This window comes from Pollicipes pollicipes, unplaced genomic scaffold, assembly GCF_011947565.3.
Source record: "Pollicipes pollicipes isolate AB1234 unplaced genomic scaffold, Ppol_2.1 Scaffold_6672;HRSCAF=7903_pilon_pilon_pilon, whole genome shotgun sequence".
Classification (NCBI taxonomy): Eukaryota; Metazoa; Arthropoda; class Thecostraca; order Pollicipedomorpha; family Pollicipedidae; genus Pollicipes; species Pollicipes pollicipes.
The window spans coordinates 114425-140304 of record NW_023596917.1 but is presented as its reverse complement, the minus strand read 5'-3'; the positions used below and the strand labels follow the sequence as shown (position 1 = coordinate 140304).

General features: G+C 61.1%; 1 protein-coding gene across 1 annotated transcript in view; it reads right to left on the bottom strand.

Annotated features, from left to right (window-relative positions):
• Nucleotides 1-214: 214 nt before the first annotated feature.
• The window catches only part of LOC119107035 (protein unc-79 homolog), a 53098-nt gene continuing 27432 nt past the window's right edge, over nt 215-25880 (bottom strand). The window contains exons 24-52 of the mRNA XM_037230388.1: nt 24732-24889; nt 23589-23773; nt 22813-23014; nt 22050-22235; nt 21628-21723; nt 20829-20977; nt 19842-19963; nt 19226-19454; nt 17439-17549; nt 15441-15530; nt 14958-15061; nt 14356-14516; nt 12676-12846; nt 12139-12270; nt 11558-11672; nt 9602-9697; nt 8897-9037; nt 8058-8212; nt 7574-7668; nt 6848-7090; nt 6176-6286; nt 5717-5833; nt 4833-4991; nt 4233-4408; nt 3105-3207; nt 2512-2793; nt 1865-1987; nt 1097-1144; nt 215-973 (exon numbers count right to left, since the gene is read on the bottom strand). Of these exons, the coding sequence (XP_037086283.1) occupies nt 860-973; nt 1097-1144; nt 1865-1987; nt 2512-2793; nt 3105-3207; nt 4233-4408; nt 4833-4991; nt 5717-5833; nt 6176-6286; nt 6848-7090; nt 7574-7668; nt 8058-8212; nt 8897-9037; nt 9602-9697; nt 11558-11672; nt 12139-12270; nt 12676-12846; nt 14356-14516; nt 14958-15061; nt 15441-15530; nt 17439-17549; nt 19226-19454; nt 19842-19963; nt 20829-20977; nt 21628-21723; nt 22050-22235; nt 22813-23014; nt 23589-23773; nt 24732-24889 (4174 nt within the window). The 3' untranslated portion in view covers nt 215-859. The remainder of the gene's footprint in view (nt 974-1096; nt 1145-1864; nt 1988-2511; nt 2794-3104; nt 3208-4232; nt 4409-4832; nt 4992-5716; nt 5834-6175; nt 6287-6847; nt 7091-7573; nt 7669-8057; nt 8213-8896; nt 9038-9601; nt 9698-11557; nt 11673-12138; nt 12271-12675; nt 12847-14355; nt 14517-14957; nt 15062-15440; nt 15531-17438; nt 17550-19225; nt 19455-19841; nt 19964-20828; nt 20978-21627; nt 21724-22049; nt 22236-22812; nt 23015-23588; nt 23774-24731; nt 24890-25880) is intronic.

Sequence of the window (25880 nt, the reverse complement as noted above, 5' to 3'; positions counted from 1 at the left end):
TCTTTACAGTCACTTTCGTAGCGACAACAAACGCGAAGCTCCGAAGATTGTTGCGGTTCGCTCAGTCCCGCTGAAGCCGCGAGCGTCGCCACACAACCGAGTCACGCTCACCGCCGCGCGACCGTTATAGACCTTGAGACGGCCCTGACTCGTCGGCAGGTGCACACTCGACTGGTGGCGTGACGGGGGGGGGGGGGGGGGGGGGCTGGCGGGGACATCATATCGAGGGGTAGCGCTCGCCGCTCACACGGGGGATGCTGGTGGGGACATCACATCGACAGGAGGTGCTCGCCGCTCACACGGAGGTGCCACAGGCGGGGACATCACATCGACGGTTGGCGCCCGCCGCTTACACGGGAGATGCTGGAGGGGACATCACATCAACGGAAGGTGCTCGCCGCTCACACGGGGGATGTTGGCAGGGACATCACATCGACGGGTGGTGCTCGCCACTCACACGGGGGATGTTGGCGGGGACATCACATCGACGGGTGGTGCTCGCCGCTCACACGGGGGATGTTGGCGGGGACATCACATCGACGGGTGGTGCTCGCCGCTCACACGGGGGATGTTGGCGGGGACATCACATCGACGGGTGGTGCTCGCCGCTCACACGGGGGTGCCACAGGCAGGGACATCACATCGACGGATGACGCTCGACGCCACCATCCCGTGCGTCTGGTGCGGCGGACTCTGCGACCCCCCCAACCGGCTGAGACCGCCTGAGACCTGACCTTCAGACCAAGTACAACTGCACGATCTCAATACGGAGTACCGGGCGTAGTCAAACCGAGTACATCTGCGCGACCGCACACAGTGCCAATCCGTGTGGCCTCACACCGTGTTGGACCGAGCTGCCTCAGACAGTGTAGAACTGCGCGGCCGCCGAGCTCTGCAACTCGATCTGCCCCATCTTGAACTGCAGCCGCTGGATCCAGCTGAGCAGCAGCTGTTGGCAGCTGTGTCCGGCCGGCTGGGCGGCGCCGCCGGGCCGCTGGGCGGCGGCACCGGCGCCGGCACCGCCTGGCTGTGCCGCACACCCGCCGGCGCCGGTCGGGTGCGACTGGCAGCCCTGCGGGTGACAGCCCTGACCGGCCGGCTGCGACTGGCAGTTCTGGAGCCGCACGCTCAGGTGGCCCGGCAGCTGTGAACAGAAGACACGCCGACGCGCTCCCGTCAGCCGAGCGCTCAGGTCGGGGCCGGCCCGCACGACGGTCAGCGGGCGGGCAGCCACGCCGTGGGGACGCTACATACCGCCGGGGTGGTCACGAGCCTGCAGTGGAGGAGAACACGACACGGTGGATCTCCGGCTCGGCCGGCTAGCTCCCCTTTTGGAGGAGCAGGCCGGCAGTGGTGGACGAGGCCCACTTAAGTACAGATATACTGTCGTGACTCGACGCACCTGTCACAGCGATAACGCTCGCCACCACGTATACGCAAACAAAGAACACATTGACCGGCGGAACTGCGCGTATATTTGCCGAGTAAATACAGAGGAATTATCTCAGTTACATCTCCGTTGACAATCCTTGCCACCCAAGACTAATGTCACAAGGTAAAATTACCAAATAGGATATGTTTGTAGCTTGCTCAACACTTGCTAAAAATTACATCCTGATTTTATAATCAACTGAATGACCGTGCTGCAATATATCTCAACCAGTACACCGCGCCATTATCTAAAGCACATCATAGCCCCAAGTTTACTCGACAAAAATGTACCACCCAAATATTACACTGGGAGCAGGATCAAACTGGTCGCTGTTCCTTGTTGGCGGTTAAAGTTTTGGCTCAGTGTACTCACCTACGGCTCACCAGTGTGTGCAGGTTTGAGTGGCGGTATTGAGTGCTGCCTCTCACTCACCTGTTGGTTGTACGCGTAGAACACCTGCGTCCAGACCGGCAGCAGGCGGGCCAGCGTGGAGGCGTTGCACTCGGCCAGCGCCTCCATCAAGCTCAGAAAGTGCAGGTTCACCATCTCGCCCAGCTGAACAGTGAGGAGGAGCCAGGGATCAGAGGAGAGCCGGGCAGCGACAGAGCGAGGCGGGCGGGACGGGACCGGCCCGACCGGCACGAGCGCCTGTCCGAGGCGTCAGAGGACAGCACAGATCGGCGGCTTATAACGGCCACATAGAGAAGCAATGACGCTGCGGAACTCCAGCTTCAAAATAAAACAACTGAGGACAGTGGTCAAACCACAGCCCCCCCCCCCCCCTCCGACACATCCGAATAACAGCTGGTCATTTGTCAGCAATGCAGCATGTGCCACATGATGTCGTGTCATGTCATGAAGCATGACAGTCATGCTTCGAAATAATTATAATTTGGACATCGAAATTGTGCGCCGGTTTTGCCAGCAGACACGCGACGCACTATCAAGAGCCTCCCACTGAAGCCCTGACTTCTCCAGGTATATCCCGCCCTGCTGAGCGCCATCGGCTTTTGAACATCCGCGAATGAAAGCAATGGTCGATAGGCCCACCGGGACCGGTCGGCGCCGACCGCACGTACCACGCGTGAGTGCGAGACCAGCTGGAGGATGCCGGGCGTGACCTTGGCCCAGAAGTCGGCCAGGATGGCGAGCGCCGCTTGGTGCTGCTCGTGCCCGGGCGGCGCCTGGCCAGCCGACACCACCTCCAGGTACATGGTCCACAGCTGACACAGGATGAACGCGTGGAACAGCGAGCTCATGTGCAGCACAGACGCCTTGCTCTGCTCGGCGAAGCCCGCCAGGATCACCTGGATGTGGTCGGCGATGTGGCAGCTGGCCTCCAGTGGCACCGGCTGGCACGTCTGTCCGCAGACCGGCCACGCGGCTGGGGTCAGCACGGCCGCGCCCGTGACCGGCGCCATCACAGCCCCCGCCGCCAGACCGGCCGGCGCAGGCGGCGAGCCGAACACCGACTAAAGGCACCGGAATGTCAGAGCAATCCTTCTGGCGGACAATCAGAAGCGGCCAAACGGATACAAATCAGCTATGTTGAGTGGTAATACACGGCAAATATCTCGATGAATTCACTGCGACAAACTATCAGTAGAGCCGATACGGGAGCAGCCGGCCGCTGGCTTATCCAGCAGGGTGAGAGCAGGCTGCACCGACTCACCACGGTGGCGTGCGGGCCCATGACGGCGGCGTGTGTCATGGCGCCCAGCAGCAGCCACGAGAGCAGCCGGATGTGAGACACGCAGTCGATAAACTCCTTCGGTCTGGCAGAGGCACGCACCACACAAAATGTCAGGCAGTTTGACAGTTCAGGGACAGCTTTGATGCAGTAGTATTGCGTCTATTGGACGCACATCGCCTGTATGCCTTAGCTTAAGACGGGCGGAGCATCGATAAGCTACACAAGTGGCGATATTTTCATAAAGCTGTTGTCCACCCAGCCGCCGGTTCATGAGCGCCGTGCCAGCAACTTACCTCTGCTGGACGGGAGGGGACGGGATGTACAGCTCACTCCTGCTGGACGGGAGAGGGAGGGTTGTACAGCTCACCCCCGCTGGACGGGAGAGGGCGGGATGTACAGCTCACCCCTGCTGGACGGGAGAGGGCGGGATGTACAGCTCACCCCTGCTGGACGGGAGAGGGCGGGTTGCTCAGCTCACCCCTGCTGGACGGGAGAGGGCGGGTTGCACAGCTCACCCCTGCTGGACGGGAGAGGGCGGGTTGCTCAGCTCACCCCTGCTGGACGGGAGAGGGCGGGTTGTACAGCTCACCCCTGCTGGACGGGAGAGGGCGGGATGTACAGCTCACCCCTGCTGGACGGGAGAGGGCGGGTTGTACAGCTCACCCCTGCTGGACGGGAGAGGGAGGGATGTACAGCTCACCCCTGCTGGACGGGAGAGGGCGGGTTGTACAGCTCACCCCTGCTGGACGGGAGAGGGCGGGATGTACAGCTCACCCCTGCTGGACGGGAGAGGGCGGGTTGCTCAGCTCACCCCTGCTGGACGGGAGAGGGCGGGATGTACAGCTCACCTCCGCTGGACGGGAGAGGGAGGGATGTACAGCTCACCCCTGCTGGACGGGAGAGGGAGGGTTGTACAGCTCACCCCTGCTGGACGGGAGAGGGAGGGTTGTACAGCTCACCCCTGCTGGACGGGAGAGGGCGGGATGTACAGCTCACCCCTGCTGGACGGGAGAGGGAGGGTTGTACAGCTCACCCCTGCTGGACGGGAGAGGGAGGGTTGTACAGCTCACCCCTGCTGGACGGGAGAGGGCGGGTTGTACAGCTCACCCCTGCTGGACGGGAGAGGGCGGGTTGTACAGCCAGGGCAGATAGCGGCCTATGGCGCGGCTCTCCCTGCTGTTGCCGCGGCTGATCTCCAGCGCCACAAACTGCGCGATGCCGGCCTTTAGCACGCCGCCCATCGTGTCCTCGTTGAGGCCGCGCAGTGGACCACCGCAATTACTCTGCAGGCGGGACGACACCAGGCATGGACATGTCACGTCAGGTCAAGCGGTCAGGTCTGCTGCAGGTAGCACACACGCGCAACACCGTCTGCAACACAGCGGAGATCACCACCTCGTAAAAGTGACGCGGTAACTAAGCCACGATGCCACCGGCATCATCCGATCACGCAAGATCGTACGTTGGACGCACTTTGGCAGCTGTTGGGTCGCGGGTCGTCAAAGTGCTCCCCCGTTCGCCAGAGGAAGCGCACCATATTCGGTCAAAATCCAATACTGTTTACCAACCGTTGCCTCCAATCTGGCCAGATGGCGGGATGTTTGATTGTGATCTACATTTCCACCAAACCAATGTTCACCAGCGCCTGCTGCGCCTGACCGAGCGCTCCCACCATGCTGCCGTGTGCAGTTGAACCGTCGCGGCTACCTTGATCTTGGTGAGCGTGTGCACGTCAGCCAGGAAGTCGAGCGTGTCGTTGAGGTGCTGCCGCATGCACTCGGAGGCGGCCGTGCTGCCGGCCGTGTCCGTCCCGAGGTCCGGCACCTGGTCCAGCACCGTGCTGGGCGCCATCGCGCCGCCGGCGTCCTGCCGACGCAGGGGGACACGTACTGCGGCCGCGGTGCCGTCGCACTGGGCGCTGGGGTGTACCTCGCATGGGCACGATACATGCAGCTCCGAGCTCCGCCCGGGCAGACTGCGCTACCAAAAACACAGATTTGTCGGGAAAAGGGAAAAGACCTTGCACTCCAATCAGCGTTGTGGGATCCCGCGGAATGTGAACAGCTTCCTTGCAAGAAGGATAATACAACATCGACTTTCTGCTTTATCCGCTCTTCTTGCCTCATTCCCGCTTTGTTTTGCATCGTCACGACGCCCCGTTTGTCCGAGGCGATCTTCACGGACCAGCCACGAGGGGGCCTAAGTGTTGCCTGGTGATGGCCCTGTCAGAGCGCCCAGCACATACACTGTGCAGGAGTCCTCATGCGAAGTAAGTCTCGGCGGGTGGGCCCCCGGTGCACGCAGTTTTGCTTCACCGTCATCCACTGCCCTTCATCCCACAGGTCGAAAATGGTCATTACTGGCCGACAGGAATATAATCCATACCAAACCATGCTTCCTTTTTTGGCCATTGACTCGAAACAGCTTAGTTCTAGCAGATTACAAAACATTTCATTACATAAATGCAACAATACAACAAATTATAATGCTCTGTAGCATGCTTAACCAGTCCATGTTTGAGTAGGCCCAGCCAGTGAGGTCCGACGGGCGCCGAGGGCCGACGGGACGAACGAAACTGAATAACAGCTGACCTGCACGACAAAGTGGACCAGCAGCAGCAGGTTGGTATCGGGCGGGTTTGACTTGAACTTGAGCGCCTGCACCAGCTCAAACACTACCACACGCGACAGCTGCTGCTTCTCACGTTCCTGGGGGTCACGCGCGTCAAATGAAGGGCACACCAGTGGTGTAACGACCGATATTTTAGTCCCGTTGTCAAAAAGCTCACCGATCAAAATTTAAGCATCAGCTTTTTCGCTCCAGTATGCGGAAGTCTATACTCAAAAATATCAAGTTCGACGCTGGAATGTCATTTGATGGCAGTTTCTAATTCAACAGGAATTCAACACCAACATTAGTATGGCAAAACATGACAGAAGAGTGCGGCTTTGTATCGGTGACCAGGACCAGGGAGGTGGCGGAGGTGCCGGACTGCGGTGCCGGGGGCCCGGTCTACTGTCGGCACACGGCGGCCGGCGGCGGCCACTGACCCGACTGAAGACGCGGTTGCAGAGGTGGCAGAGCTCCACCAGCCGGCGGTAGTCGATGGGCCGACTCTGCACCAGCAGACTGACCACCTTGGAGAACGGCTCCAGCACCGTCTGAGGGCAGCACCAGGCGACTGACCGCCCGAACGGAGGCGTGCCAACACTCCAGGCGCCTCACCACGGGCTGGTGGACATAACGACGTACATTGGTTGACATAAGGACGTACATTGGTGAACTTAAGGACATACAGTGGTGAAGATAAGGACGTTCATTGGTGGACATAAGGAAGTACATTGGTGGACAGGCCATACAGTGGTGAACGTGAGGACATTCATTGGTAGACATAAAGACGTTCATTGATGGACATAAAGACATCCATTGATGGACATAACGACGTACACTGGTGAACCTATGGTCCTGCACTGGTGTACATAAGGTCCTGCACTGATGGACGCACGGATGTGCCGGATCCGAGGACTGAGAACAGGACGTAGCGCCACGTCAGCTGATGCCCCACGGACTACGTGGTTCTGGAGCAGATGTCACGTACATCGCCGCTTCCTTGGAGCTCTTGCTCGCCCGTGCCCCACGCGGGTCGTGTACGTGTTGAATGAGGGCGTCCTGTGCACAGCGCCTCGGTGCAGCTGCCACAGTCGCACGTGCTGAGGCCGAACCTTGTACATGTTAACGGTGGGTATCTTGAGGAGGGAGCACATGATGGCGAGCAGAGAGTCGAGCTCCGGCAGGGCAGCCAGGCAGGGCAGCAGGCGGCGGAACAGCACGTCCAGCTGCGGCACCAGCGGCCCGTACAGCTGGCCGGCCGTCTCCAGCGGCACAGACTCCAGGTACACGGACATGTTGTACAGGATCGTCGGCATCTCGTCCAGGCACGGCGCCGTCCGTTGACGGTTCAAGTACTGAAACGCATCGCCGCCGCGTCACAAAAGAGCAGCCGCAATGAGGGACTGCAATAGTGCAGCATCGCCGTCGCGTCACAACAGAGCAGCCGCACCGTGCGACTGCAATAGTGCAGCATCGCCGCCGCGTCACAAAAGAGCAGCCGCACCGTGCGACTGCAATAGTGCAGCATCGCCGCCGCGTCACAACAGAGCAGCCGCACCGTGCGACTGCAATAGTGCAGCATCGCCGCCGCGTCACAAAAGAGCAGCCGCACCGTGCGACTGCAAGAGTGCAGCATCGCCGCTGCAACGCCATCATCTCAGTTCAACATGATATCCTGAATAGGAACACTACAGGGCGCTATTCACCATAACACATCACAGACGACGCAGCAGAATATCCGCACGTTGCACTCACAGGCTCCAGGCGCATTTCGCACATTGGTTTCAATGGATGTAGATCAAGGAAAACCGCAGCGAGGCAGAGCCAGTGTTCCAGACCTCCAGCAGATGGTGTAGAGGAGCGGCCGTGTTCAGCTCGGCGAAGTCCGCCAGCGCCTGCGCCAGAGTCCGGTAAAACGCGTGCGTCGTTTCCACTGAAAAGCAGCACATGAACGTTTGTTAAAACTATGACGAGAACATGAAAAGTAGCTGACCCATTGAAAGATGCTGTGGAGTGGTTTAACTAATGTGAATTTATTGCAGTCTCATTATGATGATAACGTATGTGCAGGACACCTTACGGAGCTTCATATGACCCAGTCAAACCAGCACTAGTTAGTTCGAAGGTAAAATATTTTGAAATCCATTTGATTAAGAACCGTAGGAAAACGATGATGGTGCGTTAGGTGCATCACGAAAACGTGATCCACCTAAGCGCGAGGCAAAGTTCATTTCGTAAAGAGACTGCCACTCAAACGGTTGAAAAACTAAATCCAAATACAATCTTTGCACACTCTGACTACGGGCGTTGGTGGCAGCTCACCGTCCATGTCCACCTGGAAGAGCTTGAAGAACATGTTGTGTGCGGCCAGACGGTGCAACACGCAGCGAAGAAACTGTCGGCACACGCTGTTGACGGAGCCGGGCAGGCTGTAGCTGGACTCGGACTGCCACGGGTACCGCTGGCGGCCGGCCAGGCTGGCGGCCAGCACAGCGGCCGTCAGCACAACGGCCGTCAGCACAGCGGCGGCCAGCACAGCGGCCGTCAGCACAACGGCCGTCAGCACAGCGGCGGCCAGCACAGCGGCGGCCAGCACAGCGGCCGTCAGCACAGCGGCGCCCAGCACAGAGGCGCCCAGCACAGCGGCGGTCAGCACACAGCAGTGGCCAGTACAGCGGCGGTTAGCACACAGCGGCGGTCAGCACAACGGCGACCAGCACACAGCGGTGGTCAGATCGTCGTCGCTCACACGCGGTAGCCGGGCGATGCAGACCAGTGGCGTAATACAGCCACTGGGTTCGCTTTGAACTCAGTGATGACACAAAGACAACCCGAGCAGATCGGGGGGCCACTTAGCATCACACAGCAAATGAAATGCTGAAAAATGTGCTTTGAGAGATGTCTATGACTACATATCCCTACAATTAAAACCAACAACCTGTAAGGCATTTGCACCCAGAAAACAACTACCACAATCAAATTGTGGCAGAAGTATATCTATTCACATACAACAGTGCAAAGACAGGCCAACGGACGTTTTCAACTCCTGTTGAAAATGTCCCTTGCATGCACTAGATGCACGCTGCCACAGCCAGCCGCCCCCGGAGGACCGCCAATACAGCTGCAGCCGCGGTCTCGGCCCACGCGCCGGGCCGACTTACGTGGAGACGGCACGCAGCATGTCTGGCAGCATGCATGCGGCCAGCGAGGGCTCACGGTGCACGAACGTGGCCAGCACGACCACGCAGAGGCCGAGCTCCTCCTCCGTGTAGTCCTCGCGTACCTGGCCACACTGCGGACACCTGGAGCCGGCCGGGGGCACGGTCAGACAGCTCGGCACCAGGCCACGCTGCGCACACCTGGGGCCGGCTGGGGCACGGTCAGACGGTCGGTACCAGGCCACACTGCGGACACCTGGAGCCGGGCGGGGCACGGTCAGACAACTCGGCACCAGGCCACACTGCGGACACCTGGGGCCGGCCGGGGGCACGATCAGACGGCTCGGCACTAGGCCACACTGCGGACACCTGGGGCCGGCCGGGGGCACGATCAGACGGCTCGGCACCGGACAGTAGCCGGACAACGGCAAACCGGGTATCATTCTGGAAGTACTGTCTAGTCCTTCAAGTATTCACTCATCAATAGCTGGGAGAGCCTTGAGTCTTCAACAACTAATCTTAATTACTGGCGTACGACACCACGCGGCCAACGGGCACACTACACAGCACAACATAGTTTGACTTGATTTTTCCGACTTTTAAACAACGTTCAAAAACAATGGGATCATTATAATTGTCAGCCATCGCGGGTCACTTAGAATAGACAAACGAATGGGGGGGGGGGGGGGAGAGGGAGGACGCTCTCACCTCTCCTGCACACAGTCGTTACCGACGCGGAGGCTGCACTGCTTGACGTTGGGCGCGGGCTTCTCCTCGGCCGGCTTGTCCCGGCGGGACCACCGGCTGCGGGCCCACACACGTCACCGTCAGCTCCGCCGGACGCAGGGGATGGCGGTGTGAGGCGGATGACAGCGACAGGACACACGCGGTACCGCCGCCGGCTAGCGTCATTACGGCACCGAGCGGGGCATGTGGTACCGCCGCCAGCCAGCGTCATTACGGCACCGAGGGGGGCCTGTGGTACTTCCGCCAGCCAGCGTCACTACGGCACCGAGGGGGGCCTGTGGTACTGCCGCCAGCCAGCGTCACTACGGCACCGAACGGGGCCTGTGGTACTGCCGCCAGTCAGCGACACTATGGCACCGAGCGGGGCCTGTGGTACTGCCGCCGGCCAGCGTCACTATGGCACCGAGCGGGGCCTGTGGTACTGCCGCCAGCCAGCGTCACTACGGCACCGAACGGGGCCTGTGGTACTGCTGCCAGGTAGCGTCCCTACGGCACCGAGCGGGGCCTGTGGTACTGCCGCCAGCCAGCGACACTATGGCACCGAGCGGGGCTTGTGGTACTGCCGCCGGCCAGCGTCACTATGGCACCGAGCGGGGCCTGTGGTACTGCCGCCAACCAGCGTCACTACGGCACCGAACGGGGCCTGTGGTACTGCCGCCAACCAGCGTCACTATGGCACCGAGCGGGGCCTGTGGTACTGCCGCCGGCCAGCGTCACTATGGCACCGAGCGGGGCCTGTGGTACTGTCGCCAACCAGCATCACTACGGCACAGAGCGGGGCCTGTAGTACTGTCACCTGCCAGCTTCACTACGGCACCGAGCGGGGCCTGTGGTACTGCTGCCAGGTAGCGTCCCTACGGCACCGAGCGGGGCCTGTGGTACTGCCGCCAACCAGCGTCACTACGGCACCGAACGGGGCCTGTGGTACTGCCGCCAACCAGCGTCACTACGGCACCGAACGGGGCCTGTGGCACTGCCACCAGCCAGCGTCACTATGGCACCGAGCGGGGCCTGTGGTACTGCCACCTGCCAGCGCCACTATGGCACCGAGCGGGGCCTGTGGCACTGCCGCCGGCCGCATCACTACCGTGCGGAGCAGCGCCTGCAACCAACCACATCCACAAGACATGGCCAAGGTCAGCCCTCGCCAGGAGGTTATCAGGTGATCCACAAATGAGTCAGATTGTATTACCCGTAATGTCGACCACGGAAGAGCACATCTCGGATCGAGCACATCGCAACGACGGCTGCATATTGTTGGGATACCCATCCACTATCATAACCTAGAGCTCGCACAACACAAACTAGAACTACAGCTTCTGCCGGCGTGCCGGCGCGAGTGCCGGTGCAGCGCCGCCGACCGGTCATCTGCCAAGAGGGGCGCGCGCCACCTGGCCGTCTGTGGACCGGTGCAAGCCTCACCTGGCCATCTGTGGAGCGGAGCACGCCTCACCTAGCCATCTGTGGAGCGGGGCATGCCTCACCTGGCCGCCTGTGGACCGGGGCATGCCTCACCTGGCCATCTGTGGAGCGGGGCACGCCTCACCTGGCCATCTGTGGAGCGGGACGTGCCTCACCTGGCCATCTGAGGAGCGGGACGTGCCTCACCTGGCCGTCTGTGGAGCGGGGCGTGCCTCACCTGGCCGTCTGTGGAGCGGGGCACGCCTCACCTGGCCGTCTGTGGAGCGGGGCGTGCCTACCTGGCCTTTTGTGGAGCGGGGCATGTCTCACCTGACCATCTGTGGAGCGGGGCGTGCCTCACCTGGCCATCTGTGGAGCGGGGCATGTCTCACCTGGCCATCTGTGGAGCGGGGCGTGCGTCACCTGGCCATCTATGGAGCGGGTCACGCCTCACCTGACCATCTGTGGAGCGGGCCGTGTCTCACCTAGCCGTCTGTGGAGCGGGGCGTGCCTCACCTGGCCGTGCGACTCTCGGCGGCCGCCTGCTCCACGGGGCTCAGGCCCAGCTTCTTCGACTTGGGCTGCTTGATGTAGGCACGATGGACGGCCGGCTCGTCGCCGGGTGTGCCGGCTGAAGAGGACGGCGGTGTCAGCACGGACCGCGCGGCTCACAGTGCGCCACGAGCCTGCTCGGTCACCGCGCAGCCACTGCACTGAAGGCGGGTGACGGGATCACTGAGCGGCGCTGACACCCGCCTCGAAGAAAGGCTGTAACAGCTCGCTCAGGCCTGAGTCTGAGCCTCCAGCTAAACTCAGGAGTAATGACACAAGACCTCAGCTCGCGATCCTGACCAGACTCGTGGTCTGAACAGTGGTGGGATTATGCTCCATAAACTACTCCGGTCATAAGTAACGCTCTGCTCCATAACTGCTCCATAAACCACTCCGGTCATAAGTAACGCAGCTGCTCACAGCAGTCGTGGATCCAGAGCAGCACGCCGCGGTCGGCAGCCGAGCCCGTGTGACGTTTCGACACAGATCTGGATGAATTCAGCGCCCTCGCTTATATCTGTAGCCCGGCCGGGCGCGGCACTGACCGTCATCCTCGGTGCTGGCGCTGCTCTGGTTGGCCAGCGTGTCTGGCTCGCGACTCTTGCCGTCCGGGGCGGCCTGTCCGGCGCCCAGCTGCAGCTGGAGCGACGAGACGAGGCGTCCGGCAGCGCCAGGGCCTGCCGCCGCGGTCACGAGCCAGGGTCACACAAACCGCCTCACTCTCAGAGGGTCAGATGGCCAGCTCATAACCCGCCCCACTGGCACAATCCTCGCCGTCACGAGGTCGTGCGCCACCGGCCAGGCGGTCGGTGACTCCGAGCACTGAAGGAAGGTCCTCTGACGACGGGTGACCAGACGAAGGTGCATACCCGGTGTCTGGTACTCGCCCACCCGCACACGTGACGTCTACTCCCAGCAATATGGAGGAGTCGACATGGGGCGCAGACGCGAAGTGTGGTTCTTGCACTCTGCGGAAGGCTAGCCCATGTCACCCACTACAGTACGCAGGTGTCGACTCCCACCACATCGGCCGCGGAGAAAACACGACTCTCCTCTGTTTCGGTTCGTTCACCGACACTGACCATGGCTGTCCTGTTTGGAGAAGACCAGCGAGAGCCGCTCGAGCAGCGAGCGCTCGGTGCCGTTGGCCGCCCCGTTGGCCGGCGCCGGCTCGCTGCGCGCGATGGCCAGACTCTGGGCGCGCGGCTGCTGCCAGGACTCGGCTGGCGACGGCTGCGCCTCCAGGGAGAGACCTGCCGCCCGGCCGACATCGCGTGTTAGATTCAGGCCCGCTCCCACCGGGTCAGGTCACAACGGGCGGGCCACGACTGCGTCTCCAGGGAGAGACCTGTCGCCCAGCCGACATCGCGTGTCAGACTCAGGCCCGCTCCCACCGGGTCAGGTCACAACGGGCGGGCCACGACTGCGTCTCCAGGGAGAGACCTGCCGCCCGGCCGACATCGCGTGTTAGATTCAGGCCCGCTCCCACCGGGTCAGGTCACAACGGGCGGGCCACGACCGCGTCTCCAGGGAGAGACCTGTCGCCCAGCCGACATCGCGTGTCAGACTCAGGCCCGCTCCCGCCGGGTCAGGTCGCAACGGGCGGGCCAAGACTGCGCCTCCAGGGAGAAACCTGTCGCCCGGCTGACATCGCCAGGCGTGTCAGGCTCGGGCCCGCTCCCGCCGGGTCAGGTCACAACGGGCGGGCCAAAACTGCGCCTCCAGGGAGAGACCTATTACCCGGCCGACATCGCGTGTCAGACTCAGGCCCGCTCCCACCGGGTCAGGTCACAACGGGATGGCCAAGACTGCGCCTCCAGGGAGAAACCTGTCGCCCGGCCGACATCGCCAGGCGTGTCAGGCTCAGGCCCGCTCCCGCCGGGTCAGGTCACAACGGGCGGGCCAAAACTGCGCCTCCAGGGAGAGACCTGTCGCCCGGCCGATATCGCGTGTCAGACTCAGGCCCGCTCCCGTCGGGTCAGGTCACAACGGGCTGGCCAAGACTGCGCCTCCAGGAAGAGACCTGTCGCCCGGCTGACATCGCCAGGCGTGTCAGGCTCGGGCCCGCTCCCGTCGGGTCAGGTCACAACGGGCTGGCCAAGACTGCGCCTCCAGGAAGAGACCTGTCGCCCAGCCGACATCGCGTGTCAGACTCAGGCCCGCTCCCGCCGGGTCAGGTCACAACGGGATGGCCAAGACTGCGTCTCCAGGGAGAGACCTGTCGCCCGGTCGACATCGCCAGGCATGTCAGGTTCAAGCCCGCTTCAGCAGGGTCAGGTCACAACGGGCGGGCCACGACTGCGCCCCCAGGAAGAGACCTGTCGCCCAGCCGACATCGCCAGGTGTCAGGCTCAGGCACGCTTTCGCCGGGTCAGGTCACAACGGGATGGCCAAGACCGCGCCTCCAGGGAGAGACCTGTCACCCAGCCGACATCGCCAGGTGTCAGGTTCAGGCACGCTTTCGCCGGGTCAGGTCACAACGGGATGGCCAAGACTGCGCCTACAGAGAGCAACCCTCGGTCCCGGACGACGCAGCCCAGTGCCACAGATACAGACATTCTGCTGCAGGCATAACCCACGCATCGAGTGGTGCCGGCCGAGAACTTACATCAAAGTTCACATATACCAAGCTCCAAACGCACGACAGCAAAGCTGCCCCATCGTATTGGTTTACATCCTGTCTGACCCCGATCACCGCCTGGATTAATACCCCTCCCACATCCCTGATGGCGCGAGTGGTGCGAATTTGCCCGCCTTCTCACTGTGCTCGAAGGGCGACGCGCCGGGCAAGAAGGGCACGCTGCCGATGCTGGTGACGTGCGAGAGCGCAGACACGATCGGCTGCTCGTGTACGGTTGGACCGACCGCGGCGACCGCCGGCTGGCAGCGGGCCAGCGCCACACTCTCTTCAGCTGGCGCCGCCCTGCAGCGGCCGCAGCCCGGCTCAGCTCAGGTCAGGTCACGCCGAGCAGTACCCAATCACACTATGTTGACACCCAGGAGCGCATTTGGAGGTAGTCATATCGCGCATATCTACGATAGAACGGACAATTTCAAGCAATTTGAGAAAACTTCTGATCACCACTTCTGCTCTCGTTTCAACAGAGACATGTCGCCGAACTATCAACCAATCTATACATCCATTTTCCTGGTTCTTCTCTGAGGAATAAGGCTATCACCACCGCCTTATCAATTTGATATGCGGTCATTTCTTCCCCCACATAATGTTCACACAAATAGGCCCCGCAGAAAAATTACAGACATATGCATTTATCGTTAACTCCTTACAAAACAGCCCCCCGAGCAGCCCGTACCGCCAGAGCACGCTCCGACAGCAGGTCTACAGTCTCTCTGTCGGGCCTACGCGGTACCGTACTTGCAGTCGGCGGCTGGCACCTGCTCCACCAGCTGGCAGACCACCTGCGCAGGGTCCACCATGGTGACCAGCTCCGGCACCACTGTGGCCAGCTGCGGCGGCACCAAGTCCAGTCAGGCCCGGAGACGGAGACGCCAGTTCGACTCTAGTAGTGAGCCGGGCGGCCAAACGCCGCGGAGTCGGCCGAACACGTCCATCACGCGCAAAAGACCAGCTCGGAACTACACTTCAGCGAACAGTGCAATCATTTTGGGTAATTCTACCTCCATCCAAGAAGTATGGGGCCACACTCAGATTGAAAGCAAAGAACTAAAAGGGTGCATTCATTAATGGCGGTCCATTAGCTGGAGCTACCATGTACTTTCAATTGAATCGAGTGCACGGTGCAGCAACTGAAGACAATGGCCGTTGTATGTGACGGACGAGAACGGTCTATCTGACCTCATTGGCTACGCAGATGGGTTGAACTACCTCGACCACACCGAGACCGGAGAAGGAGCCGACACGGACCGGCTGCACCGACTGCATGGGCGACACCTCCTCCAGGTCCACCAACGACCCCTGGCGGCGCCCAAACGCGGCCGTCACGCACGTGCGGTGCTTCAAGCGGACATACAGAGAGCACCCAGCGCAGGTGGCGTACGCGGCACCAGCGAATCCTACGAAATATACATGGGACGTTATATGTAAGCCGGATGCGGGTACTATATGGTTCCATCCCAAACCACTTACACAGAAGCTTTGGTGGGATGAAGCTGTCTTTGGAGACTCTGGGATGGCTTCCAGCTCTGGTTCGATTTCGCCGTCCTCGCTGCCGTAACTAAAACGGCGACAAAACAACCAAACGTCAAAAGTTCACGCCTACCAACACCGCACACAACCGCGAGATCTTCGCAGAGCGAAGAAAGCAGAATCTGAAACGTGGGCCGACTGCAGACCACAAACAGCCGCACAGCGCGGGTGACAGACGCGAGACCGATGAACCGGACCACTTCACAGCTGACCGCAGACCACAAACACCGCACAGCGCGGATGACAGACGTGAGACCGGTGAGCCGGACCACTTCACAGCTGACTGCAGACCACAAACAGCCGTACAGCACAGATGACAGACGCAAGACCGGTGAGCCGGACCACTTCACAGCTGACTGCAGACCACAAACAGCCGCACAGCGCGGATGACAGACGCGAGACCGGTGAACCGGGCCGCTTTACAGCTGACTGCAGTCACCACATGGGCTGCACTAATCTGAATGGGTGCCATCCCGGGGCGGCCGCTGGCGGGTGGCGGATCGGTCCGTCAGCCGAACCACTATCTGCGTCTCTCCAGACCAAATGACAAATTCGTTTTGATCGAAAAATCCTTACGAGCCAGTACTGACCGGTACTCGTTTTCACTGGTTCATTGGTACGCTTGTCACACAGAATGCCTCTTGAACCGCCAACAGGCGCCAGATGCGTCAAAAGCCGCCGCTCACCGCACGCCATTCCTGCCTCGAACACTCAGCACGCGCCTCACCGCATGAGCTCCGGCCGAGACTTCATCTCAGCAGCAACAGCCGAGCGTACCATACTGTCGCACCAGACAAACAGCCACACCTTCGAGCGCGCCTCGCCAGACAGCCGGCGGTGATAGCGTCCCTCGCCAGACACAGCCAGCAATGATGGCGTGCCCCTCACCAGACGGTGTCTTGTCGGGCGCGGCGCCACTCGTCGCCGACGGCGCTGGCGGCGGCCGGCGGAGCCAGCTCGGGCGGCGGACGCGGCGTCAGCGGCGGCGTGTCCTCGGCCCCGCCCGGCGGCGGGCTGCACGCGGCCGGCTGCAGCGACCCTGCCCCGGAGACACGCGGCGTCAGGCCGCTCACGCGACATGACCGCCGCCGATGCCAGGTCGCCCTATGTCTGCTTGAAGGCTAGCTGTGTTAAGTGAGGCTTTTAAGCTGTTCGAAAAGTGCCCTGGCGGGTGGGAAGGACAGGAATCAGGAGCATCACAAGGTGCAACGTACTACGCGTCTGAAAGCTTGCCGCCATGAAATATGCAGTGAAGTGCACCATGTGTGTGACTGACATCTCTAAAGCCACACCAGCAAATGGCATGACTGTAAGCGTAACGCGTTCGGTACAAGACAGCTGCAACCAAGGACACAGTCTCGCTACGATCATCAGGTACAAAACAGCCGCAACAAACGACACAGTCCCGCTACGGTCATCAGGTACAAAACAGCTGCAACAAAGGGCACAGACCCGCTACGATCATCAGGTACAAAACAGCTGCAACAAAGGACAAAGCCCCGCTACGGTCAGCAGGCCGAATGCCGTTCACATCCCGTCCCACCAATAGCCGGAGGCGGGGACAGCTTGCCCCCCCCCCCCCAAGCTCCCACCCCGCGTCGGCTCACCTATGCGACTGAGCGGCGCAGCAGCGGCGGCTGCGGCAGCGGCAGCCGCGGCGGCGGCTGGCGGCTCGGCCAGCGGTCGGCACAGATGCAGTGTGTTGAGCACCACTTGGCAGAGCGCCAGCAGCGGCCCGCTTAGGGTCGGGTCGCCGTACTGGTACTGCAACGGAGCGCAGCTCACGTTCTGGCCGCGTCCCGGCGCACGGCGGCGGCCACGCCAGACAGCGCACGGCGGTGGGCGGCACGGGCGTTCCCAGGCAGCCGCAGTCGGAGGCGGGCGGACGACCCCCGAGAACAGGCGACGGCGGACCGATGGGAGCGAGTTTCCGCACAGCAGCAAGAGTAAGGTGGACGTTCCCAGAAAGCAGACGGCGGCAGGCAGGCGGGCGGCGTTTGCAGGCAGCGGCAGGCGGCAGGCGGGCAGGCAGACGGCAGAGGGCGGCGGCGACAGACGGCAGAGCGGGGTACACCGGGAATAGAGACAGAGAGCGGATGCCGGCCGGCGCGTGAGCAGCGGTGCCGACAGACGGCAGAGCGGGGTACACCGGGAATAGAGACAAAGAGCGGATGCCGGCCGGCGCGTGAGCAGCGGCGCCGACACAAGCCAGGCGGCGGCAGGCGGGCCACAAGCAGCCCACAGGGGCGGCGGGCGGGTCAGAAGCGGCCGTCCGTACAGGCGGCGGGCGGCAGGAGCAGCCGACCGTATCAGGTGGAGGGTGCAGCCGGGCCACACGGATGTCACCGGGTCAAATAGCCCCGGTACGTACGTAGAAAAACTGAGTGCACAAAGCGAAAAATCGCAATCGAGGAAAGCAGTTATAAGGTTTTAATGACCATGAAGAATTATGAACAAAACATGAGCAAAAGCTGCTCTAAACAGGAACTTACACTAAACCCAGCAAGGGTGTCGGGGTACAGGAGTCATGCAATATCGTACCGTCAAACAACATAAACAGGATAAAACACAAACACATCACACACGTGATTTGCACCCTACATGTTTCAATCATGCGCTGAAATTGAGGTGCGTCATGAGGTCAGTTGAGGTGTGCGATAGTCCGACGACGGAAGACAAGGCTGCACCCCAGTCCGTCTTAAAGCGTAACGGGTTATTCCAGCTTGGCCGCATTGATTGACTCAAACACCATGTAGCGCTCACTCATGGACATTTTAGAGTTGTTTTATTATGTGAAATCAACGTCGCATTATCAAAATACCGACACGAAACCGACAGATTTTGTGTGATGTAATTGCGAAAGGCATCAAGCTCCCCGTTACTTGACATTGTAAGGACATACGTGGCGACTAGATGAAGCAACGTGTCGGATTGAGAGAAACCACTGGTGTGCACGCTATTCAGCGGCGTCAGTGTAACATGGACCAGCGTACCGAGTTTAGCATTACGTTGGGAGCGGTCAGCGCCAGCATAGGAGCCTGATACATAATCTTACGATACAAAGATTGTTGTTATCGTTACCGGGGTTTTCTGGCGCGCCGAATGCAGTGGTCATTTGGCAGTTGTACCATACAAAGGCCAATAAACTTAAACGGTCGAATAATCTCACTGGCGATAGCTTCAAGTCCTACTTGAAGTCACACGAAGACAATTAGTCGAGCCTTTTTACACTCACTCACAAAATGCTACCAACGTAGTTCTGTCATGTAAGCCACAGAAGCATTTGATGGTCGTTTGAGACATGAGATTTTACACACACATATCACAATCAGGACCCTAATCACCGCCTCACTCATCCAAACGCTGCGCGTGAGCTGACCCTCGGCGGAAGAACCAGCTGGCTCGCGGCGGGTTGGACTGTCGCGGACGGACGGGGGGCCGCGTCTGGCGGGCGTCGCCGGTACCTTGTAGAGGACGGTGAGCAGGGCGGAGAGCCAGTCATGGCGCTGGCGCTCCTCCAGGTGCCAGAGACTGTAGGCCGGCCGGCCGGACGTCTCGGCGCTCTGGCGGGACGGCGCCGCGCTGTACAGCAGCACCGGCAGGCACAGCGGCAGCAGCGCACTGCCCAGCGGGAAGTTGTGGTCCAGCACCAGGTTCAGGTGCGACAGGAACGCGTTGAAGGCCGCCTTCGACCTGCCGGACGAGGCGGGCTGCGGTCCGATGGCGCCAGACCCCGGGCACGGTCAGCCTGGCGCTCGGCGCCGGCTCCGTGCGGTCCTACAGTGCAATTGCATGGGTCCGACCAGATCTGTATCGGAGCTGACCAGAGCCTCTGTCAATCTAGCGTCCGAACTGGCGCCGCGCGGGCTGTGGTGTGTATCAGGCTACACAAACTGACAACACAGAATTCATACAAAACTGACCAGCTTTGGCAAGTTTAACCACAATCTTTCGATCACAATTATTTTATACCACACGACTTTACTTCCCGTCACATTTGTATTATCTTTCTATCGCTGCAGCATGTAATGCCTGTCACCAAGTATCGGTCCCGGGTCCGAAGCACGCCTCTGCACGCACCTGAGGCGAGCGGGCGACATGAAGAACGTCTTGTCGGTCTGATTGAAGCCGAGCATCATGGATAAATGACGCAGCACCAGCTGCTGGCTACGGCACTGCTGCTTGTCGTCGCCAGGTGGCGCCTGCGCGCGGCCGGGCACACTGTCAACAGGCGATACTGCACGGGCGAGAACACAGCGAACACGTGATGTCAGTGATGTCAGCGAACACAGAGTCGCGTGAGCCCGCCACGGACCTACAGGACACTGGCTCCGGCGGCGGCCGCAGCCAGCTCGGCGGGCACATGGGGAGGCTCGGCACCAGATCGGACTCCAGCGTTGTTTTCATCAGGGATTTACGACGCACGCAGCATCTGAGGCTACGTGGCGTCGTCTGCATTCCACTCGGACAGGAAGGGCGAGCACTGCGGAAATCCAAACTTGTCATCCTGGTTTCACAGGCGTGTAACTAACTATAAGGGGTTCGCCACTACATATTATAATGTGGAAAGCGACGATCCGGTAGCAGACACAAACACACACAATCAAACACACACACACACACACACACACACACACACACACACACACACACACACACACACACACACACACACACACACACAACACACACACACACACACACACACACACACACACACACACACACACACACACACACACACACACACACACACACACACACACACACACGCACGCACGCACGCACGCACGCACGCGCGCGCGCACGCACGCACGCACGCACGCACACTTTTCTCACGCCCATTGGACGCTGGCGTCTAAGAAGACATCGCACATTGATGACGTGGTGGATTACGATCAAACACCGGCAACAGCCACAGCTACAAGAAGCGTCACTATACTGTCGCCATTGTTTCGCCGCAGAGCGGGCTGCGACAGAGCGCTGACGTCAGCAGCCGACGGATGACGAATGACCGTCACCAGCGCCGCCGCCGTCGACCCGCACGGGTCGACGGGCACGGCTGACCTGGTCTGGCCGGGCCATGAACTTCATCAGCAGGTCGACCAGCAGGTGGGTGGTCTCGCGGTCCCCCTCGTCGCTGTCCAGACTGCGGTAGACAAGCGACAGACAGGCGTCCGAGCCGGGCGCCGCCGCCGCCGACGTCTTACTATTCTCTGTCGGCGGGGGCGGGACGCCACTGATGGCACGCGGGCGAGACGCCACTGATGGCACGCGGGCGGGACACCACTGATGGCACGCGGGCGGGACACCGCTGATGGCACGCGGGCGGGACACCACTGATGGCGCGCGGGCGGGACACCGCTGATGGCACGCGGGCGGGACACCGCTGATGGCACGCGGGCGGGACACCGCTGATGGCACGCGGGCGGGACACCGCTGATGGCGCGGGCGGGACGCCACTAATGGCACGCGGGCGGGACACCGCTGATGGCGCGCGGGCGGGACACCGCTGATGGCGCGCGGGAGGGACACCGCCGATGGCGCGCGGGCGGGACATCGCTGATGGCGCGCGGGCGGGACACCGCTGATGGCGCGCGGGCGGGAAACCGCTGATGGCGCGCGGGCGGGACACCGCTGATGGCGCGCGGGCGGGACACCGCTGATGGCGCGCGGGCGGGACACCGCTGATGGCACGCGGTGGTAGACGACACACACATGGCGGCGCAACCCAGTCATGCCCGCGGAACCCGAGGTCAAATGCTGTGCTGCAGCGCACGCTACACGCACTGCGGGACCACCGGCCTAAAAGGCTGCCGTGCCGTCAGGGCCATCGACCTATGGTCCCCCTCACGGCAGTACTTACCCGGCACGTGGTTGACCTGCGAGATGCCGAACCGAGACGCCTTCCGCTTCAAGATCGGAGCCGAGGCCTGCCGCGGATAGCTGTGTTTCTGCATGTCTGGAACGCAACGGTGCCGGGACGGTCAGCCCACAGCACTGCCCTCGCCGTCCGTCTGACACTCGGCAGCATCGCCCGGCAGTGGCTGCCGCCAGCGACAGGACACGACCGAGTGCCGCCCTCGTCCCCAGCTGCCATTCCTGTCGTGGCCCGGCCGGCGGAGAGCACCAGTTAACCGGCTGGCACAAGCGTGCGCCTCGTCATAACGCGCGGTCCGTTCGCAATCCTGCGACCAATCTCATGCCCGGCCGCAGTCCGCGACTGGGTGTCTGTCCGACAGCCGCGGCGCCGCCGGCCGCGATCGCATCCGCCGCGGCGTGTCGTACCGTTCTTGTCTGGCCGCGGCACGACGGCTGGCGCCGACATGGTGCGCTTGTAGGGCCACTTGGTGCCAATGCTGGAGTTGAGCGTGCGCCGGTGACCAGAGCCGGCCGCGGCCGAGGTGAGCGCCTCGTGCGCGCGCGTCAGACGGCGTAGGTACGCCTCGCTCGCGCCGCCGTCCGACTTCAGGTCTAGAGGGAGGGGAACGGGATCAGATCAGGCGAGCTGTTCAGAGCGGCGCAGGGGTCGCTGCTGGCTGCCAACAGCGATAATGGAGCCCAGACACTCTGATGGTATGATCACGCTTCGGCGAAACCTTGAATACAGTGTATGGGATTATTGACGGGGGTTCTGATTGATTCTGGCACATCGCCCTGCTCAGACACGCAGCGTTCGGGACTTCCAGAGCAGTGAGCATCAGTCACACGAGTCGACAGTTTTTGATCATCAGTCTCACACCAGGCACCCATTTTTAGCCAGTGCATAGGAAACACGGGTCACGACGTGCATATGGCACAGCTGTGCAGTGCACTAAATGGGTCACTCGTTTTAACTTGATCCCGACACACACCCCAGTGTGTTGCCTCCAACCAATCGAGATAAGCCGCAGCGGCTGATGACAGATACAAAGAGTGAGCGCGTCATTAATGAAAGACTGAAGTCCAACGACTGCCCACGCTGGAGCCCGCCCTAGACGGATCTGCCCGCACTGACCCTTCATCAGCGGTATACCGCCCCGCCGCTCCAGGCGGATCTGCCCGCACTGACCCTTCATCAGCGGTATATCACCCCGCCGCTCCAGGCGGATCTGCGTCTCCATCACCAGCGAGTCCAGTCGGCTGTTGAAGAACTCCCAGGAGAGGATGCCGCGCGCCGGCAGCAGGTGGAACAGCTGCAGCACCGTCTTCAGCACCAACGGACGGTCCACGATCACCGTGTCAAACTGCGTCTCCAGACACATGCAGATGGTCTGACGGCATAACAACGACAAAACATCAGCTGGTGGATCAGGTCACTGTTTCGAACCACGCCTTAAGTGTCATACGGGTGGTATTGCGGTATGACGGTATTGCGGTACTGCGGTATCACCCCATCTGCTGATAGCAGTGCGTGTCACCCCATACGTACACGATCCAGTGACAAACACGACATATTAGACCAGGTGGCACCTAATACTGGCCAGAATCACAGTGTCAGGTGAACAGCAAGGAAATCATAAGCGAAACAAAAAAGACAACAACAAGAAACAAGCAAACAAAAACAGAACAAAAGAACAGGTCGGATAATCCATACACGGGCAGAACACAGCAATTCGTAGATGCTTTGAACCACGCAATAGACATGAAAACTTCATTGGCAGCAAAGAACAACAAACAAAAAACAAACTCTAAGCTCACTAAAACGATACTTGTTAAAGCCTCCATCATGTTACTGTCTCGATTTCTTGGCAGAGACAGGGACGCCCGCCTTGCCCTGAAGAGCCAGCCAGGTCAGCTTGGGCGCAGGCGTAGTGTCTCGCCCGGCCGGCCGGCCCGGACCGTTACCCGTATGCCGCCGTCCGGGATCGTCTCCATGTAGAGCTGGACCTTCTGTGCCACGGCGGCCGACAGGTCGTCCACGGCGTGGATCAGGTACGAGAAGACGTGCGCCAGCGGCGCCTGGATGCTGGCGCCGCACTGGCGCACCATGGGCGGCTCCAGGAAACGCGCCAGCACGGTGGCGCGCTCCACTGGCGGCGCCAGGCGGGCGCGCGGTCAGCTCAGTCCACGCTCACAGCAGATACGGGTCACGTGGCCAGGCTGAGAGGGCTGGCGGCAGGCGCTCACCGGCCGCGATGCTCAAGCCGGCCCTGGAGCCAGACATGAACACCAGATCCCAGCGAGCTCACGCCAATCCCACAAGATAACTGTGCAAGTCCGAATGTAGCATCCAGGGCTTCGGCCGTTACCTGTAGCAACGCCAACCAGAGACAGACCCGCGGTCCGCTGCAGAGCGAGCCCCCTCCCCGGCGTGGATCACCTGCGGAGACAGACCCACGGTCCGCCGCAGAGCAGGCCCCAACCCCGCGCATGAGTCACCTGCCGAGACAGACCCGCGGTCCGCTGCAGAGCGAGCCCACTCCCCCGCGCGTAAGTCACCTGTGGAGACAGACCCGCGGTCCGCTGCAGAGCGAGCCCCCTCCCCCACGCGTGGGTCACCTGTGGAGACAGACCCGCGGTCCGCTGCAGAGCGAGCCCACTCCCCCGCGCGTAAGTCACCTGCGGAGACAGACCCGCGGTCCGCTGCAGAGCGAGCCCACTCCCCCGCGCGTAAGTCACCTGCGGAGACAGACCAGCGGTCCGCTGCAGAGCGAGCCCCCTCCCCCGCGCGTGGGTCACCTGCGGAGACAGACCAGCGGTCCGCTGCAGAGCGAGCCCCCTCCCCCGCGCGTGGGTCACCTGCGGAGACGGACCAGCGGTCCGCTGCAGAGCGGGCCCCTCTCCCGCCCGTGGGTCACCTGCGGAGACAGACCCGCGGTCCGCTGCAGAGCGAGCCTACTCCCAGCGCGTGAGTCACCTGCGGAGACAGACCAGCGGTCCGCTGCAGAGCGAGCCCCCCCCCCCCCCCCTCTCGCGCGCGTGGGTCACCTGCGGAGACAGACCAGCGGTCCGCTGCAGAGCGAGCCCTCTCCCCCGCGCGAGAGTCACCTGCGGTGAAGCGGACCTTCCAGTCGTCGCTGTGGAACTCGTTGCCGACGATCTGCCAGAAGACGTCGGCGCCACACGGCAGAGTGATGGCATGTAGCAGCACGGGCACGGCGATCTCCGGGACCTGAGAGTACTCGGCCTGCAGCAGGTCCCACAGTCTGCGGCGCACGGACCGCCCGTCACGCGACGCGCCCAGGTCGGGGCGGTCGGTGGGACCCGCTCGGCGGTCGGTGGGACCTGCGCGGCGGTTAGTGACACCCGCCCGGCGGTCGGTGACACCCGCCCGGCGGCCGCGGGAAAGAGCAGACGTAGCCGGGACGGCAGCGGCGGAACAACGAGGTGAGCGTGCGCACGCAGGCACTGTGTGAAATGTGCGCGGCGTAGCGGCGCAAGAAGACACAATGCATACAAAGAACACAATTTTAAAGTTGAAACCACGGACATGCATTAACAAAACACGCGCCACAACACATGGACATGCAAACTCCATGATTCGAACATCAAACCGGCAAATATTGGTGAAGCAATAGTAGTAAAATTTAACTAAACGTAGCAAAGCCACATCGAGAGACGGGGATGTCAACAATAGGCAAGGAAGGCAGATCAAAAAGCGCTGACTACTTTCAACAGCCAAAAAACGAGCGTATCTAAGTACGTCAACCAATTGCACAGGCAGGCACGGAACCGCGCACACAGCGGAGAAGCGTGCTCACATGCCATGCTCAGTGGTGACACACATCCATGCCCGAACTTAAGCGATAGCAATTAAATTGAACGCATGAGTTGAAACGTCCAGAAGGCTGGATTCACGTGCATCAACATTTGCCTCCCCATGAACACGACATCCCTGAGATCACACGGTAGCATACAGGATTCCCGAGTGTCAGCGTTTCCTGCCGTTTCTTACAAAAATCCGTGCACTGTCAACGGCCGCGCCATTAAGTGCATCCGACGAAAAGCCAAACGGTAAGGCGGTAGTAACAGCTTTATGCCTCGGAGAAAAACCAGGAGTATGGAGAAATGGATTGGTTAGTGTTTCAACAACATGCCTTTATTGAAATAGCAGAATAGAATTCAAAATTGCCTGCCAATGATCCTACTCGATTTTTCAGTTTTTTTTTTTAAAACAGCGTGTCAGTTTCTACAGAA